This window comes from Pelecanus crispus, chromosome 5 (genome assembly GCF_030463565.1).
Source record: "Pelecanus crispus isolate bPelCri1 chromosome 5, bPelCri1.pri, whole genome shotgun sequence".
Taxonomy (NCBI): domain Eukaryota; kingdom Metazoa; phylum Chordata; class Aves; order Pelecaniformes; family Pelecanidae; genus Pelecanus; species Pelecanus crispus.
In genome coordinates this window covers 39,274,229-39,292,829 of record NC_134647.1, presented here as the reverse complement: position 1 = coordinate 39,292,829, position 18,601 = coordinate 39,274,229, and the positions used below count along the sequence as shown (strand labels likewise).

The 18,601-nt window shown below is 38.8% G+C and overlaps 1 protein-coding gene across 4 annotated transcripts in view; it reads left to right on the top strand.

Moving 5' to 3' along the window:
• Positions 1-18,601, top strand: part of LOC104034009 (long-chain specific acyl-CoA dehydrogenase, mitochondrial) — a 90,324-nt gene that overhangs the window by 36,696 nt on the left and 35,027 nt on the right. For 3 of the 4 annotated variants that reach the window (XM_075711033.1, XM_075711035.1, XM_075711036.1), the window contains exons 7-9: positions 10,705-10,846; positions 14,636-14,833; positions 17,595-17,716. In XM_075711033.1, the coding sequence (XP_075567148.1) occupies positions 10,705-10,846; positions 14,636-14,833; positions 17,595-17,716 (462 nt within the window). The remainder of the gene's footprint in view (positions 1-10,704; positions 10,847-14,635; positions 14,834-17,594; positions 17,717-18,601) is intronic. The other variant, XM_075711034.1, reaches the window with a different exon arrangement.

Here is an 18,601-nt window from a genome sequence, read left to right as displayed (position 1 = left end):
GTTTATTGCATGTCTTTGGGACACGTTGTAAGGGGAAGCTGTTTGTTTTTGCAAGATCAGGTCCTGATTTTCTGCTCTGAGCTGTAGTTTTGCTTCACACCTGGTATCAGAACTGAATTCTGGTTTTGGGAAGGGGTGGAAGAGAGTCTGCCAGGACTAAATACTGCTCTCCATTTTTCTTAAGCACAAACCCCAATTGTTTCCAGTTTCTCAGACCTTTTTAGTTTACAAGTCTGGGAAATGTCTTATTTGCATAGACGATTAATGTGAGGGGTTCTGAATAAGTATAAATTCATAGGTGCTAATAATACGCTGTTTTCAAAATGATTTATAAATTGCTTTTTCCATGAATTCCATTCTCAGTTCTTGGCCCCTGTCACTAGGATGTGGGAGGAGAATTGTTACCAGGGAATGAAAGAACAGCTAGCTTTGTATTACCTTCTGTTTTCACTCTAGGGGATACGTGTATTATTTCAGAAATCCAACCAAGTGAGGTTGAATATATTCTATAAGATGGCTTTACAACTTCTTTAGGGTCCCACATGCATCTACTGTTTTTCTTTAGAAATCTGATGTACAGCAATAACAACTTGCTTTGAGCAAGACTTCCTTCTCACAATACCAGAGTAATGTTCTTGTGAGTGAGGATCCTGATTTCTAACCTGTAATTACATTAATATTTTTGGAGCTGCTGAAAGCAGACTGAAAGGTTTTAATGAAAGGCAGAAAGTTTGACGAGTTGTAACCTGCAAGGGAATCTCAGAGCCGGGAATGTCAAAGCTTTTGAGTTAGATAGGCGTTGAATGCATATTAAATAAACTTGGCATTAATCTTCTGAATGACAGTTTAATACGCACTGAACATAGTATGGTAGAATAGAAAAGCTAATAATCAGACACATGTGTATACATGATAACCTCGCATGCTTAATTAAATGGTAGATCAAGAAGACTTTGGTGCTTCATGTCAGCTGCTGATTAATCAGTGTTTTATGGCTAGCTTTTTTTCTTTTGCTAAGCTGTGAAGTGTGTTTAATTAAAATAGTTTACAAACAACAACGAACTGTCTTTATTAACATCTTGTGAAGTGAGGGCAGCATTATTTCATTTTATAGATAACATTGATTTCATAGGAATCTACTTCAAAGGGATACATCCAGTGCCTTTGAAAATCAGCATACTTGGGCCCCTGATACAGGAAATCATTTAAATGCTTTCCTTTTCACATGAAATAAAAAGTGTGCATAAAGATTTCCCCAAATAGGAATGGTCTCCTGTAACAGGGTTTCATTCATACTGTTAAATATGGGTTAGGAATGTAACTTTAGATGGATTTAAATTTATTGACCTGTGCTCTTTTTTATTGGAACTGAAATAGCTGTAAATGTTTTTTTGTTTTCATCCAAACATTTTACCTAGCTGTTATGAGTGAGAAAAAGTTGTCTGTTGGGGAATTTAAATAAATTTAATTTCCAGTTAGCAAACTTTTAATTACTGCTTCTGATACCGAAAACAAATAAACCTGAACACGCATGTCTGAATATATGTGCATTATAAACTCCCCTACCTCCCAGCCCATGGGGGTGGACCGGGCAGCAATAAAACTCAGTGAAACTTTACCCCAAGCTCCTACAAAACACGTAAACCAAGAAGGTTGCAACTGTTCAAACCTACGTTCATTACATTCTCCACCCCTTGTCCCTGCAGGTTTAACTGTAAGGTTTAACCTTGTAATAAACTCTGTCCCTGCCCTCCAAAGCAGCCAGCGAAGTACTGTTCGGTTACTCTGCTATTACTTAATCACAGCATGCTTAAAGCAACTGCGGGGGGCCCAAAGGACTCGGTTTCTGATGTGCCGGGGTGTCCTGTGTCCCTAGGGCAGGTGCTGGGGTCTGCGCTGGGGCAGCTCTCGGGCCACCCTGTGACAGCGCTGCTAGGGGCTCATCCCCCCGGGGTTTCATGCTCAGCACAGCCCCCCTGCAGCTTCCTTTGCGTTCCACAAGTGGGCTGGGGTCAGGCCTCGGGGCTTGTAAGTGGGACCTGTCCCACCTGGGGGAGTGCTGTGGGGTCCTTCCAGCTCTCCTCTTAGCCCATTCCCCACAGCATCCCCCATACCTGGTGGGCGCGCTGCTCAGGCCGCTTTACAGCAAGGCATGTGGCCTTCGGTGAGGCAAGGGGTGGCGGAGGTGGAGGGCAGTGGTTGGTGGCACCTTTGCTGCTGCTGCTCCTCGTTTCTCACCTGATCGCTCTGCTGTGGGCTTCCCCACCAGCCACAGCCCCTTCTGAGTCTTCTCTCAGTTCCTGCCTGGGCAGTTTTTCCCTGTTGTGCAGGGCTGCAGCCCCTCCACTACCACAAACCTGCTGATGATTTCCAGTGCATCTAGCATGCAAGTTCTGGATCACCTGTTAGTTGTCTATCCAAAAAGTCCCAAAAAAGAACATGCTTTGTATCTGTTTTTACATTGACATCTGATACTATATACAGCTAGAATGAAATTAGTTATAAACTGGAGTTAGATGTACCATACCCACCTATTCCTTGTAAGAAAGTATGTACAAATTTTGGGACTGACTTCAGTGGCTGGACAGCATTGCTATGCTGCTTGTATGCTGTAATAATGTTCTATTTGCACGTATCTTTAAAGGAATATATTGTAAGCTTTATCTTATGTTGAGCATGGGATCCAGACATAGCTCTACTTTCTTGATTTCTTTTTCAAGGGCAGTTGTGTAATACTTACAGAGAATTTCTAGGCCTCTGTTCCTGGTGTTTTGTTGTTAGTCTATTGATGTTGTGCTATTTCAAAGGCAAGAAAAGAAGCTTGTTTCCAGGCAGCCCTGGTGTTCCTGAAGTTTCTTTGCATGTTAGTACTACTTGCTTCTCTGTTCCATGTTGCTCTGATCTATAGTATGCTGAGGTTTAGTGGAAGAAGCTGGTGTGCTGGGGAAGCCAATGGAATCTTAAAAATCCATTTAAAAATATTTTTAACAAAAGGCATTAGCAGATACACATTTTGCACTGTTTTTTGGTTTTTTTTTTTTTAAAGAGGAAATGGTGCTGTTTGTTTACCTTTTGCAGGTTTTTACTTCTTGGGCAGTTAATATTCTAACTGACCACACGTCCACCAACCAATTTAGCCTTTTAGCATTAACAGCTCTAAAGAATAATGTAAACAGAATTAAAGATGAAAAGTACCTACCAGGTTGTGAAGCCAGCATTGGAAAAGTTTGGCACTATAACAGACGACACTACTTTAAGAAGCTGAATTTTTAATTTTTTTTTTGTTGATCCCTAAATTGAGTTAACAATTCAGTGCAAGTGTAACAGTTCAGTTTCTGATAAAAAACCTGGAGTAATAGTGTGATGCTTTTCAGGAACCATGTGGCAGGCAAGTACTGGCTGTGGCATCTCATCAGTTTGGAAGATGTGATTTCTCAGATGAGGGAGCATATAGAGCTCCAGTGTGAAATTCTTATGAAATTTCTCCTTTGCTAGGGTATCCAAGCTTAGAGATGTTTCCTTTTTATATTTTCAGCTTTCTTCTATAGCCTTTTTTTCCTGAATATTGATTTTCCTCTTCTCCCCTTCCCACTGTCCCTTTGAAACTTATTTGTGGAAGATGTAAAAATCTTACTCTGTTAGGTAATTTTTTTTCCCCTACTCTAGGTCTGTACCATGAATTTTCTCTTCAAGGGAAAAGCACAGCTATGGCTGATAGATTCAGGTGTTACTGCATGAATTCCTCAGGCCTTGTGGCTTAGCAGAAATGCTCGGCTGGATAAAGTTTTTTTGTTTGGGAAGATAAGATATGTATTATGTGTTAGTATCAACATATATTATTGGATGCAATTCTGAAAGTATTAAATGGCAACGGTGTGTCAGGGACCAGGCGTGGGTGCCAGAAATTGTTGTGATAAGCAGTTGCCGATGTCTGTAGATGACGGGGAGAACTGTAACCCATCTGTTCTGAAGCCATGGAGTGTTTCAGAGGGAAATCTCTGCCAGGTAAAAATTTCTGTTAAACACCAGAGAAGATAGCAACCCCAGAGGCTCCAGAAGAATGACCTGATTGCAGATCTTTGCAGACTGCAGTATAATTTTGAGTAGCAGAGAGCTTCCCTTGATTGATTTTTTTTTTTTATTATTATTATTATTTATTTTTCCCTCTCTCCTTGGTGCGTAGCTTGGTTTGGTGCTGGTTGTCACAAAACAGCAGCATATTGCTCTCTGCAATGATTGCATCTGGATGATCTGAGCAAAGGCTGATAGTGAACTGTCAGAGTAAATAGTGTTTTGTTGTGCAGTGTTGATTGGATATGATACCAGAGGACGATATGTGTTGCAGTTTGTTTCAATCTTGTTTGCACTCTGGAATGCATAGAAGAGATTGAGTTCATAAAACAGCACTTGCTGTTTTTTTAATTATATGGTTATTATGGATTTAACAGTTAACTGGTCCAGGGAAATTAATACTTCAACAGCAACTGCAGTTAGTTCATCCTGAAAACAAACATTAAGTAGGTGTGCTGGAAGCATTAGTCCTTGAGAAAGCATTTACGGGTCATTTCATAGTTAGACATGTTTGTTCAGCCATTACAAGTGTTGGACGTTTTTGTTGGGAGTGGGCATTTTTACCTCATGAGTAAAATCTAGATAAGATTATCTAAAATACATGCACTACATATCTGTATTCACCTAATTTAAATGTTTTGTATGATACCATCTCCTAGTTTTCATAGGTAATCTTTTATTAACTGTCAGTGTCAGCAGAGAGAAGAAAAATGGACATCTCACCAGTGTGTTGTCAGAACGTAGCAGAAGCCCTGTGCTTACTTTAATGGCTTGCAAGAAAATGCTTGTATTCGGGCCAGCTGCTTTTTGAGCATTGTCATGGGTAGTTACAGGAAAACTGGCTGTAATGCTCGTGTAAAATTAGGGCCAGTTCAGGAAGTTCACAGGCTTGCAGCTCCGGTCCTGGGGCACCCCCACCATGTTAGTGTGCTGTTAAGCATTTGTGATAGAGTGCCATGTGGTGAATGTGAACTGTTGTGTGTTTTTGTACAACTGAGTAAGCTTCCCAAGAGAATTGGTGGTTGTGTGATTTCCTCCCCCCCCACCCCGTGTGTGTTAAGTCTCATGAATTTCGTCGTGAGTCATATGATACCTGGATGGGATTTAAAGATCTCGAGAACTTTCTGATTTTTTGCTTTTCAGTTTCTGGAGTCGAGTGCTTCATCAAAATTATAAACTTCTGCCGTTGTTTTCAGTGACTCCCACCAAGGAGGGTGATTAACTCTTCATCCTGAGGTTAATCAGTCTAGTTTATGAGCTGCTTCTTGCTCCCAAATACTTCACTGTTGCATGATTGGCAGTAGACCTCTGATAGCCCAGGAGCTCCCAGCGAGAGGAGGAGATGAACCATCAGGAATGGCTGAGGTCAGGATCACGGAGTCACTTTAGGACTAAATCATCTGAAAACTGGATGCCAGAACAATGTGGATTAAACTGAAGGGGACATGGCCTGGCAGAAAGAGCAGAATACACCATGTTAGGAAACAGCGGAAATGTAAGTGCGAGGGGATGCCAGGAACAACTGCAGTTCTTATGTTTAATGCAGAATTTTGGAATTGGAGAAGTTTTTCCCACCCGCACTACATGGGTGCTTTGCTCTCTGGCTTGTTCGTGTTTAAGAATGTTGTAACTTGAAAACATTGGTGTTCTTTGAAACAAACCTTTTGGAAGGAGGCTGTATTGAGTTGGCAAACCTGCGTTTTGGAGTTTTGATGTGGGTCTGTTGCAAGCATCCTTCTTTCCTGTTCAGTAGGAAGCATCCTGTCATTGTCCCTGTAGACGTGTGATGGTAGGGGCATGTTACTTGCTCTCACTGGGCGTTACAAGGCTGGAAGGCCTCACTTCCCTTTTAATTTTCAGGATATAAGATACTTGTAGAGAATCTTGCCTTGGGCATAGGGCTGCATGCTCTAAAATACTTTCTCCTGTGCTCACCTTACCTACCTGAGCCAACCTTCCTGGGTACTTGCTATCAATCCCAGGTTCTGTATTTTTTATTAATTTTAAAGACCACTGTGTTTCTCCTTCATTATTTATGAACTGTTTTTCAGTCTTCTTGTTTTCTTTGCTTATAAAAAGGTTTAAATTCCACCCCTTCTCCTCCCCTGTAAACAAAAAAAAACCCCAAACCCACGCACAAAACCCAAACAACAGCACGTGTCTAGCACAGCAATACTATTTTGGTTAGCAGTTCCCCTTTGCACTCAGTTAGGTTGCCTGGTTTTGGTTTTTGGGACAGACTGATCTTAACTATTGGGAAAACATAAATCTAACCCACAACATAATGGAAGCACTGGAAATCTTCTCATAGTCCTGTTGCATTTTCTGATGTTGGCTTGGTTACGTAAAACCATGGTTTGTTCCCAGTTGTCTTTTCTCTTTTGGGGAAGGTGAGAGTGCTGAGAGGTTCATCCATATATTCTGTCCATAGATCACAGCTAAAACCTTCTTTCAGTTCAAGCAATAGTACTGACTGTAATAGCAATGTATTATTTAGCACTCTTCATTTGCGTCTTCAGTCTCAGCAAAAGCAAGTAGCTTTGATGAAATGCTTATACTGCCTCTGCTGGTGCTGATGATCCCCAGCTGAATTCCTTCCCATACTTTGGGGTGACACAGCACAGCCTGTACGTCTGCTTCCTAGTTATATTTTTGATCATACTTTGACTGTCTGCATTTGTGTCTGTGCTCCTTGTGGCTTGTTTGTTCTTCTGCATTTCTTTCTTTCTTCTCTTGCAAGTTTTGCAGGACTGACCTCCTGCAGTTCAATCAAACCAGGGGAAATGCAAGCCAGTATCTCACATGGAAACAAATTTTGCCTCTGATGCAATTCCAGCATGTTTTCCTAGGGAAATTTAAATGAGATGTTTTATTCATACAAAGTCAGTATTTCTCTGTTCTCTTCTAATAGTCCTGGATGAGTGCAGGAGGTCATCTGCAGATTTAAAGTCATTGCAAGAGCACTAAATTTATATGTAAGTTTAATATTTCACTGTAGTACAGTACTGAACATTAGAAACTTTTGCAAATGTAACGTGGTTTATATTGAGTTGCCAGCAGAAGAACGAATTTGAAATTCCTGTGGAGGATGTATGATGTTAGAGTCAAAAGCACGGAAACCAAGTAAAGATGCTTTGCAAAAGGAGCACACAGGAAGCGGGACAGACAGAAACTTTTTTTTTTCTTTTCTCATTCCCAACAGAGAACCAAAGCAGGAGCTTCTACTTCAGCACCTGCTCCAACTTCCTCCTTCAGTAACAGGCCTGGTTATTTTTGTAACCCTTTATGGTTGTGGGTTTGGGTGGGGTTTTTTTCCTTCTGTGGATTTGCAGAATTAATGAATTTGCTGGTGTCACCTTGAAACAGCTTTCCTTATTGAGTGAATGTTATGCTCTACTCTCTAGCATCCCAGGAACAGATTTACAGATTTTTTTATTTTTTAGTTGCAATAGTATGTTATCATTTGTCACTTGAGTGACCATACTACTTTGCATGGAAACAGCTCGCTTTAGGAGTGTGAGGATAGCTTATAGTGATTTTATCTTCCTCTGAGAAATTACGAGCTTTACTAAATAGTTTGTAGAGAAGTAGACTTAGAGGCAAAAATGGTAAATAAATAATGCAAGATCAAACAAATGCGAGTGACAGAGACAGGAACAGAATTTAGCAGTGCTCTCACCTATCCCATAAATGTGAGTTTGCACTCACAGCCTTGCCCTGAGCTTCCTGCCCCTTCCCTTGTGGCAGTGCAACAGCGTGTGTCTGTCTGTCTGCAAGCCATCAAAACTGGGGAAGGGATCTAGACTTAAACTTGCTTCATTCACCCTGCCTCTGAAGTTAAAATTAACCATGAGCAACTCTTTAATCCATGTTACCGTGTAGCTGCTCAAGTGCTTGTGCAGGAGCTGGGCATGGGGCAGCCTGGGCTGGCAGACGAGAGAAGCTAAAATTGCTTCCTCTGGCGTGAGCTTAAAATGTTTGTGCTTAGTTCGGTGGAAACTCTTCCTTACAGAGCAGCCTAAGGACATCATTATTACAGTGTAATTAAATCCTGTTAGTTTAATTATATAGTACACTTTAAAGCCTTGAGAAATACTTGCATAGTATTTTAGAATGAAGCAAAAATATACATAATATATTTAACAGTGAATGCAATTAATTCAGAATTTAATACTGTGTTTAAGGAAAAAAACCTGCATACACGTTTTTGAAAAATAACTTGATGTAACTTTGCAGAGGATTTTTTTTTTTTTTAATATGTAAGACAGCAATGTACAGAGGATACGATTTGATTGTCTTAAGGTTACAGTATTTAACTGTTCTTCTGTTATCTGCTGTGGTTTGGTATTGATTATGGATTCCCTTACTGACATGCTGATTTCATACAGTGTATGTGACATAAGACCAGCTCTGTCCCTTTCCATTCTGCTTCTTGTTTCCCAGCTGTATGGGCAGTTTTTATTTTTCTCATTTGCTCCCCCTTCCTCCTTGGTCTGTTTGAGGATAGCTCACCTTTCTCCCCAAACTGTTGCATCTAGCTTGGGAGGTAATTCTGTCAGTGTGATTTATTTTCTTTCACCTGGGCTTTCTTGTTATGATGTCCTGGTTTGTGGGGTTTTGTTTTTTGTTTGTTCATTTGTCTTTTGAGAAAGGAATAGAAATAAGCACCTCAACACTCCTGTTGGGTTTTTCCCAGTTATCCTTTTTATTCCTATTTAACTTCTTTTGTTAAAATGATTAACTATGGGATTTGTTACAGCCTCATTAAGCAGCTCTTTCAGCCACCGTGCTTGTGTGAACACATTATTTAATTGAACTCTGACTTGGGCCAACTAGGAATTCGGATCCCCCTTTCCCCGCAAACTGCATTTCATGACTTCTAGAAGCACAAATGTGCAAACACTGTCAATCCCAGAGACGTTCTCAGCAAGAAGACCTGGTTAAAGCATAAGTAACCAGGGCTGTTTACTATGTGCTGGTGATAATGGGAAAACAAAGAGAAATAAGGGGTTGTCAGGAAAATGGATATTCACAAGATGACTTAATATGCCTTTTTTCCTAGGACAAAATTACTAATAGAATATATAAGATGTAAACAATTTGTAACACTATATATTTATAGAGTTTCTTTGAGTTTCTTTCTGATGACAATCCACTTTATTTGCTTGCACATAGAATTTGGATTTCAACAGGACATTTCAATCTCCTGTCTAATTTCATCTGTTCGTGTCGTCTGTGTAGGAGAGAATTTAAGCTGGTTGTAAATTATGTGGGCAGATAATTTATGTTAAAAGGGGGGAAATTATGTATTTTAGAGGTAACCTACCAGAGACTGTGTCTGTTCTTACTATTTATGATAGCTGAAGTAGACGGAAAGTTCTGAGAATCTTGAGTTATAATGTTTTATAACCTTTGCCCTGAAAATACTAGGATTCTCAAATTTGGTGATTCTCTACTCGTGCCAGGAAACGTCTAGCATCTTCTGCAGCATGATGTATTACCTTTCTTTTGTGGTTGAGATAGTTGACACACAATTCTGCATGAAACAATGGCACTTGTGATGTTCCTATGCCGATTCACTGGCATCTGCTTTTTCTTGTATCTTTTGTGATACTTCAGTACTCTTCATTGCCTGGGGAACCAGGGGATCACATACTCTGGCTGTGCAAAACTTACCATACGCTGTCATCCAGGATTTAGATCCAGTAGTTATCCCAATAACTTGCGTAAAAACATTTCTTTTCCAGAAGAAGTTTGATTTTGGTTTTACAGTTAAGTTAGCCATGGCAAACTGCTTGACAACTTCAGTAGGAAAAAAACACTGGTCAATTTATTTCAATAAATAAATTCAGTTAATGGTAGGATACTAGTGAAAGTTGCATACTAAAATACTGCATTGTGTTGTCTCTGTTCCTTAAACTTACTGGATATTAAGATTATTTGTTGAGCAGTACTGTTACGTCATACATTTATTTAATATGTAGGTTGAGTAAAGTTTGCTAATACCAGTGATGAATTTAGCATAATAAAGTTAAGCTAATCACAATGTCAAGTACCGGGCGGCATATCGTTTGTCTTACAAAATACACCTATTGGTAAACAGCAAGAGTGACCTAACTACTATGCTGACACAGCTATATTTATAAAATAGCTTGAATAAAAGAAATCTAAACTACCTAGCTGTTTTTTTGGGCAGTGACTTGATATCTAGCTGGTAATTGCTGGATGGTGTTTTATTAGATTCCAGTTGTTAGCAAACGATATTCGTGGAAGCTTGTGGGAGGAAGTGTGGTGTAAGAATTTGGATTCTTGCTGGTGGAGTTACTGGAATTCTTTACAAATCTGTAATCTGCATTAACTGATATAGTTTGGTAGTTTCTCCAGCTCTGGGTTTTATAATACAGAACAGAAAACTAGCTTAGCCTGGGAATAGCCAGTGAACACTGATTGTACTGGTTTGGGCAAGTTCTGTAGTTACACAAATAAGCTGATGTGAAACTGGATGGGTATAATCAGATATCTTCTGAAAGCAACTGAGATGCTTGCAACATGAGGCAGAGCAGCTGTCAAAAATGTTCTTGTGCAAATGTGGTTATCTTTATTTTTGGACTAACCAGCATTTTGTCTTCACAGCAGCTATACTTCTGAATGGAAGTGGCTTGCAGACAGAGCTAGAATTGGCAGCCGTTGGACATGGCTTCAAGCCCAGATTTCAGAACTAGAATACAAAATCCAACAACTAACTGACCTTCACAGGCAGATACGTGCCACCAAGGTATTGTCTGTAAGCTCATAAATGGGCTTTTCAAATAATCTTTTGACGGTGTTTCTTGTATTATTTATTTATTTGGGTTGTCGTTGTTGTTGTTTGTTTTGCCCTAGAGTTCTTGTATCCATGCAGGCTATCACATGCAAAGGTTAATGAGAAAGACATCAGGAGCTAAAAAGGATTGTACCCTAGAGGCATCAGTACAGGACTGGGAGTTGGGAACTCTTGCCTTCCTATCTGTGATAGATAGTGACTTTGTTAGTGACTTTCAGAGGCCCAGCAGAAGGTACTGCATTTACCACACTAGTTTTTCCCTTTGCAGAAGAGGCAAGATTTCCTTTTCAGGTGGGGTGGTTGTTTATTCATTTTTGTGTTGTGGGGTTTCAGGGTGGGTTTTTTTGTTATTTACAGTGCATGTTTATTCTGAGGATTAGCTAGTTAATGTTTGTACGGCACTTTGAACAGGTCAAGGATTAATTATTACTAAAATTCCGATGTGTGTAACTCATGTACTAGTTTTTGTAAATCAAACTGGCTAGACAGTGGGAAACTCACATTCCTAAAACATTAGTAATCTATCTATCAATTTAATGGGTTCCCCAGGTCATTCTCATGTGCAAGATGCCAAAACCTGTGATAATTCTGGTGATATGATAGTAAGGTGTTTTAGGAGAGGGCTCTTTGACTCTGGGTTGATGAGCCTCATGTGGGTTGTCTGATCTGTGCTGGGGTCCGACAAGCACAGATGGAGAGGAGCCAGAAGATGCTTTAGACTTTATGTGGCTGAACATGAGACTCAGAGGGAGTGAAAAAGGAGGGGGAAATCACCCCAGAGAGCATTTCCCTCTGATCACATACAGAAAAATTATTCCTGCTTCTCCTTTTGCCCTCAGAGCCCTTCTTTTCATATCCAACTTTTTGTCTCCTGCTCACAAATTTTCCCCAGTCAGGTTTTTCTTTAAAAAATAATTGAAGAGCCTTTGTTTGAGGGTCTGCCCTGCCTCTGTGCCCCTGAAAGTGGAAGGAGATTTTGTATTTTGGTGAAGGGTGAGAATGCCCGTATTTTAGTGTTGTCCTAAATACCATGTACATGCACACTGTTACACCCGAAAGCTATCAGCCTGTAGGGTGGCATAGGTCTCATGAGCTGCAGAATACTGAGAAAGAAATAACAGAGAAATGAGAGAAAAAACATTCTTTTAGTCATGCATTTTCTTCACATTAGGTGGTATGTTGGCTTGGAGCCTAGTCATCTTCCTGCTGGAGATCTTTAGTGACATTCCTTTTTGCAAACTTCATGCCCATTTTACCAGCTGTGGTATTCAGTATTTTGCATTGTGTCCCATAGTGAAGGCAGACACGTATTTTCTTCAGCTGTGATTTTTTGGTATACATGTTTGTAGTACACCAGTGCAGCAGCTACGGAAGGACACGTGGGCTGATAGAAGAGCTCTTCGTTTTCATTTAGTGGCTGCAAAGTAGTTACACAGTATCATTAGGATTTGTGTGCTGTGTTTAATGGTTTGAGAGTGTTTTTCATGTGTCTTGAGTGGAAAAAAAATGTGATTTATAGCCAGTGAGCAACGATTTCAAGCAAAATGCCACTCCTCTAACACCATAATGCAATAGGAAGGGAGATGATTAACCTGTGGGCCGTTTCCTGCCCTACTGCAATGTGTCTTCTCCATCTGTATGTGCACAGAAGGAGCAGCTCTGGGTCTTTGAGAGTCCTTCCATTTAAAAAAATGGGTATCTGCAAAACAAAACAATTCCATTTAAAGAGGGGGGAGGAGGGAGTTTATTGCCAAAACCTACTGGTTATAACCCATTTAACTTATAATTTCTACATGTCAGTATTAAGTCTTCTAATTCTTTACTTTTCCTCTTTTCTTCTGTGCCTATTCCATCTCTACCTTTTCATACAGTCTGTCAATTTTCTCCTTGCTTTTCTGCTTTCCTCTTCCGTGCTTGTCAACAGGATTCTGCAACTTAAAAAACATAAAATTCCGGGGGGGGAGTGTCCCCCCCTCTTTTCACCACTCTTCCTGTATGTCTTCCTATTCCTCTGACTTCAGAATTTGTGGGTTGGTTTTTTTTTTGCTCTTGCTGTGGTCATGACCTATGATTCTTTTACTAAAAAGATCTAAAGAGTCTAAAGGTATTGAGCTAGCTTGTCCTCCTGTTGTGGCACATAAAAATTAGATCTATACTCGAATTTCCTTGAACATACTGCCTACTTTGTAACTGCTGTTGGTCTATAGATTATAGTATGATACTGTCTGGATTCGTTTCCATCTGCTGTAAATGGAAAAGCACGGATTCTGGGCTACTACCTGATAACGAATGTGTAAAATTTAGTGTTGACTGTGTGGAAATTCAGATTCTCTGTGACCCTTTGGGGCACTAAAGCAAGTTTTCAAGCACCTACGTTTGGTTTTAGGGAATATCTTTGTTCTCAGCTTTGAATTTATAACTCAAATGGGAATAAGAGACACAATGAGAACAGGACAATTTTACGTTTTCTCCTAGTCTCCTCTTTGAAGTCTCTTTGAGACTTGCTTTTGTGTTTTAGGGCAAGTTGCTGCTGAGGCAGGAGTCAAGGTGTGAGTAAAACTAGGATCCTTAATTTTCCACAGCCACAACCTAGGTGAAGTTTGTCTTGCTAAAAGAAATAATACAGGGGTTCCTTGTGTTCATATGATGACAATCTTCCCTTGCTTTTTAGTGGGATATTCTCACTAAAAAGAAAAATTTGAAGCAGTGTAATTGAATGGTCCTGTTCTTTCAATATCTGCTTGATATTTGAGTAACTTGATTAAAAGCAAGTAAGTTATTGCCTTTGCTTTTCGGAAAGAGCCTGCAGAGGTTTGATAGCCTTTTCTAAGTATTAAACTTACTTGCTCAAGATAATGACAAATTAAGGGACTATCTGAGGAACTGTTTTGACTGTTACAAAGTTATTTTGCTTATTATTTTGTTTAACATTTTAAGTTGTTAAACCAACTGAGATGTTACCTAGGATTGTATTTGACACTTTTATTTTTCTAATCTGTTATGTGGAAAACACAATGGGGGTATTCTTTTCCTAGTTCCATTTATGAAACTGTTATTTCCCTACCATATAAAGTAATATTTATCTTGTTAGGTGACATTCTAGATGATAGACTATGTCTGATACCACATTTGTGCAGATTGTACTGAAAAGCAATGTGATTGCTAGAATATTTAGGATAGTTACCTCTGTAATTATGAAACTCTAAAAATGCTCACCTTAAAAAAAAAAAAATTATTAAATTGTAAAAGGCTTTTGTTTTGAATTGTATCCATCTCTGTTACATAAAAAATAACAACCTTGATGTTTTGCTTAGAACATGGATAGGAATAACAAAAACAGAGCGCTTTAAAATGCCTCTGCAAAGACTATAACCAACTTCAAATCAAAGGGTGGTTGTTTTTTACAGAAAAACCTCTTCTCAAATCAGCAGGCAAATGATCATATAGTTGTTCTAATAAGTATGAATTTCTGATTTGAATTTTGGCACAGATGTTTAAGCAGTGGTGTAACACTAGAACGATTGCTGTTATAAGGAGTAGCATAAATGGTGCAGTTTTTCATTAATGAAAATACCTACTATTTCTATATTTTAGCTGTTAAGTGTTTACAATGTAGTTTAAGTGCCTCAAGGAATTGCTGGGAGGATTTAAGAGGGATGTACCAGGTTCAACTGCCCCTTAAAAATTATTTAGGAGGGTTAATCTGTTGTCAACCAACTCTGTTCAATTGCTGTTGTCTAGGGGATGGTGATCTTAGAAGAATTCCCATTTCCAAAAGACATTTTGAAGAAGCAAATACAATTGACAGACCAAGAAGCTTTATTAAACGCCACAGGGAATTCGCAAGCTGCCGTTGAGAGACAGGATTCTTTGCCGGAGCATGACTTTGAAATGTCACCCAGCAGTCCTACCCTGCTTTTACGAAACATAGAAAAACAGGTAAAGTAAAATAAGAACTGAACGGTCAATGGAGCCAAATGATTTACTTCAGAAATAGGGCAGGTTCCATGGTGATGGCTTCCAAAAAGGAAGATATTTCACAGTCCCAAGAGTGGGTGCTGATGAATTGGAGAGCTTCAATAACTACATTGTACACCAGCTTTACAAATTAAGCTTTTATTTCTGACGTGTCTGTGTTACCGCTTTGTTTCCATCAAAGCGGCCACATAATCACTTCTAATAGCTATCCACAAACCTGCTTCTCCTTTATAGTTAGGTTCAATGTAGAGTTGCCACAGACTGTTTCAGGAAATACTTATGTGAGATGAAAGAGTACAGCTGAAGATGGAGGTATGTTGCACTTGAAACAACAACAAAAAAAAAGGAAACGCCCCGACACAATATAATTGTTGGTCTGCCTTTTCAAGCATCATAGGACTCCAGTTAGGAGCTGAGGAATTCCAGGTACTTAACAAGCATGGCGTAGGCGTAGCTGTGAGCAGAGTTTCAGTTCATGGTGTTCAAAACAGTCATTTCCAAGGTTAATTCCAGGAAATACGATACAGGCTCCAGCAGGGTTTTCTTTTGCTAGGAAGTACATAAAGAATGTGCTGAAGGAGATACAGGAAATTTGTTTTCAAGATAAATTTATGCAGTTAGCATAAAGCAAACCTGACAAAGGCAGTATGGTGCATTAATATGTTGCTCTGCTGCTGTACATAAATTCTTGGTCATACACATGTTTTTTAAATGGGGTAAAAGTAGCTTTAGGTACTAATGCCTGTGTCTGAATCTCTGTGCCAATTTTTCTTATTTGATAGTCATACTTTCCTGTTCTTAAAATGCTTCCCCTGTTTGATAGATCTTATCCACAACAGACAGGAGTGAGGAAGCAATGAAACAGGAAATTTATATGCTCAGTGCTGGCAATTACACAAGGTAAACCAAAGAGCATTTTTAGAATGTGGTGAATGTCCCCTCTTTAAGTGATTACTTGGAGAATTAAACGCACTTTTCAGTAAGACATTTGACAATTAAAGTAATAGTACCGTGTTTCCTGGTCCCTGAGTAGCTACAAACAGAGGTCCAAGAACTTTGACGGTCTGAAGATCACTTGGAAGTAAAGGTGTTCTTCATTTAATGCATCTCACAGATTACATCAGATTTCTTCCCTTTACACCACAAAAAGTTTTGGGGTTTGATTTGCTTTTTGGCTATCAGCTCTGTAAATCAACCTTAACTCTGAAGGTCTGAGTTTCTTCATGTTCAGTGTCAGGAGTAGCAATGCTGTAGGCTGAAGTACATCCACAGATATTCCCACAGAATTCTTCAGTCCTGTGTTAAATTATTTCTTTGTTAAAAATAAATAATTTTACTTGTGAACAACCAAAAAACAACCATAAAGAATACAAAGTGACTGAGCCTCGCAGGTTTTATTAATACTGTTCTCAAGTCCTTTTCATAGCTGTGCAATGTTTTAAAAACATGTATGTTTTTCCTTGTGTTTTGGAAGTCTGCCACTATTTTGGTGCTTTTATATTCAGTAGAGACTTTGCTCCTTACAGATTGATTTTAAAATCTCAACAGAATTCAATCTGCTAAATACTTTACTGGCATTTTGTTTGCTTTGTATAGACCTTTTATAATTAACTTGCTATGTGCTTTGATATCCATCCCTGAATATTTTATTCTGGCATGAAATTTTTACCCGACTGCATCACTTAAACATTAACAGGAAAGACATGAGTTGTAATAAAATGGAAAATTTTTTTTCCTGCCTCTTTCTGCATAAATGGTAGTGCCTCAAAATGTAAACAAAACTTACTGGGTAATCTTTAGCGATTCTTGTTTTAAGCATTCTTAGTTCTGAATGAAAATCCTACAAAATAATTTAAAAAAAATTGTATGCCATTTCAGATACATTTCATTTCTGTTTAGTGTGCAGCACACAGTTTCCTCTAAGAAAGCTACGTTTATTGTCAGAATAGCCTTTAAGGTTTGACATTTAAAACAAAAAAATCGTTGTGAAATGTTATCTGGAGTCAGTCCACAATTCATTGCTTTATAAGTTCTTAGTCTTAATAAATTAGCTGCATTTGTTTTGGGGCAGTTCTGAAAGTCTGCATTTTGGTGGGGTGGGGGCTTCTTGTTGCTATTTTTGAGGATACCGGAAGATTTTAGCCATTCTGTCTGTAGTTAAAATAGCCCTCCTGTAGTTACGCTTCCTTTTGTAAGAACACTTTTGTCAAACTACAGTGAGCAATGCAGATGATTCTTTTAACAAGAAAAATACTTTGAGTGAACAAAATGTACAATGACTAGACAGTAGACTTTTTTCCACCCCCCTGTTGAAATGCTTGTTGAATGTCCAGTTAGCAACTCTGGGCTGCAGCTGTTATAACATCAGCTGTAAAGTGTTCTGGCTTCTTTTGCCTTTTTAAAAACCTTTGTTTAAAATACTAAAATCACTAATGTGTTTTGTGTGCTACTTATTCAAATGTATAAACAATGTCCTTGGCTGATTGTTCAGGGTTGTGTTGTTTTTTTGTTTGGGTTTTTTTTTTCCTGTATAGTTCAACATAATAATTGTGAAAGAAAAAACATGCCACTCTTGATTATTCACAAGAAAAAACTAAATATGATTATTCCATGATGTGTGTGACTGGAATCCTAAGTAGGAAAACAACAAAAACCCAGGACCTGTGAGCTGTTGAGTCTGTATAACAAAGTCTGACTACCTTTTATATTTTTTTTTTTCCAGAGTGCACAACTGAGTGAAATCATCAGCAGCCTAATTGCTCCACTCAATCTGTCTCCAGCTTCTTCATCACTTTCATCCAAGACCTGTAGGCACAGACAGCTGGTCAATGGCATCTCTTTCAGGTAGGTGAAAGTACGATAGCTTTTTTTTTTTAAATAGCTTTTGATAAAGTTATGTAGGTGGAACTGATAATCATTACAGTAGTAAATGCGGAAAAGAGAGCTGCTTTCTGCAAGCTTCAGGAAAAGTCAGGTCTCGCTTGTAAGGCTGAAAGGAGTAGGGTTTTGTATTGTTCTTGAAGACATCATAAAATTATGCAGTCACTGTAAGTACATTTAAGTACTGGGAAAATCTATATATCTACAAAGTAGTGGAAGGGTACAGTAAATAACACACTACTGATTATTTCAGACTGACATTCCATCATCATGAGTGCAGCTTTATTTCTGGAAAAGTGACGAACTAGACTTTACTAGATTAGTAGAATACATAAGCAATGCCACCTGTGCCTCAGCATGGGTCAGTGTTAGACTTTTGTGGCAGCTTCATTAATTTTAAGCACATCAGTCTTCAATAAAAGGCCAAATTTATATTTGCCAGCTACTTCTTCATGAATTTGAAGATAATATTTTTCCATTTGTGGTCTTTTGTTCTGGATGGGTATACCTTCCAGGATTACTACAGCAGCTCGAATTAGTATTGTAGAAAAATGTTTCTTAGTACTACTCCATACTTCTTAGTAATTGCATCTTTTACTCAAAGATTTTAAAATATAGCACAGGCTGCAATCAGTATTAATCTCAAAACAGCGTTAAGGTAATTGACTACAGTCCTGCTTACAAAAGACCTAGGTATGTAATATATATCTCCTGAGATACTGGTAATGTGATTTTTGAGGATGGAGGGGTTGCTGTTATTCATAGGTCTTAATTAAGACCAGGTGGATGAAGAAAGTGTTCCCTACTAGAGTTGTGGGGTTTATGGCAGTGTCTGCAGCAGAACGTAAT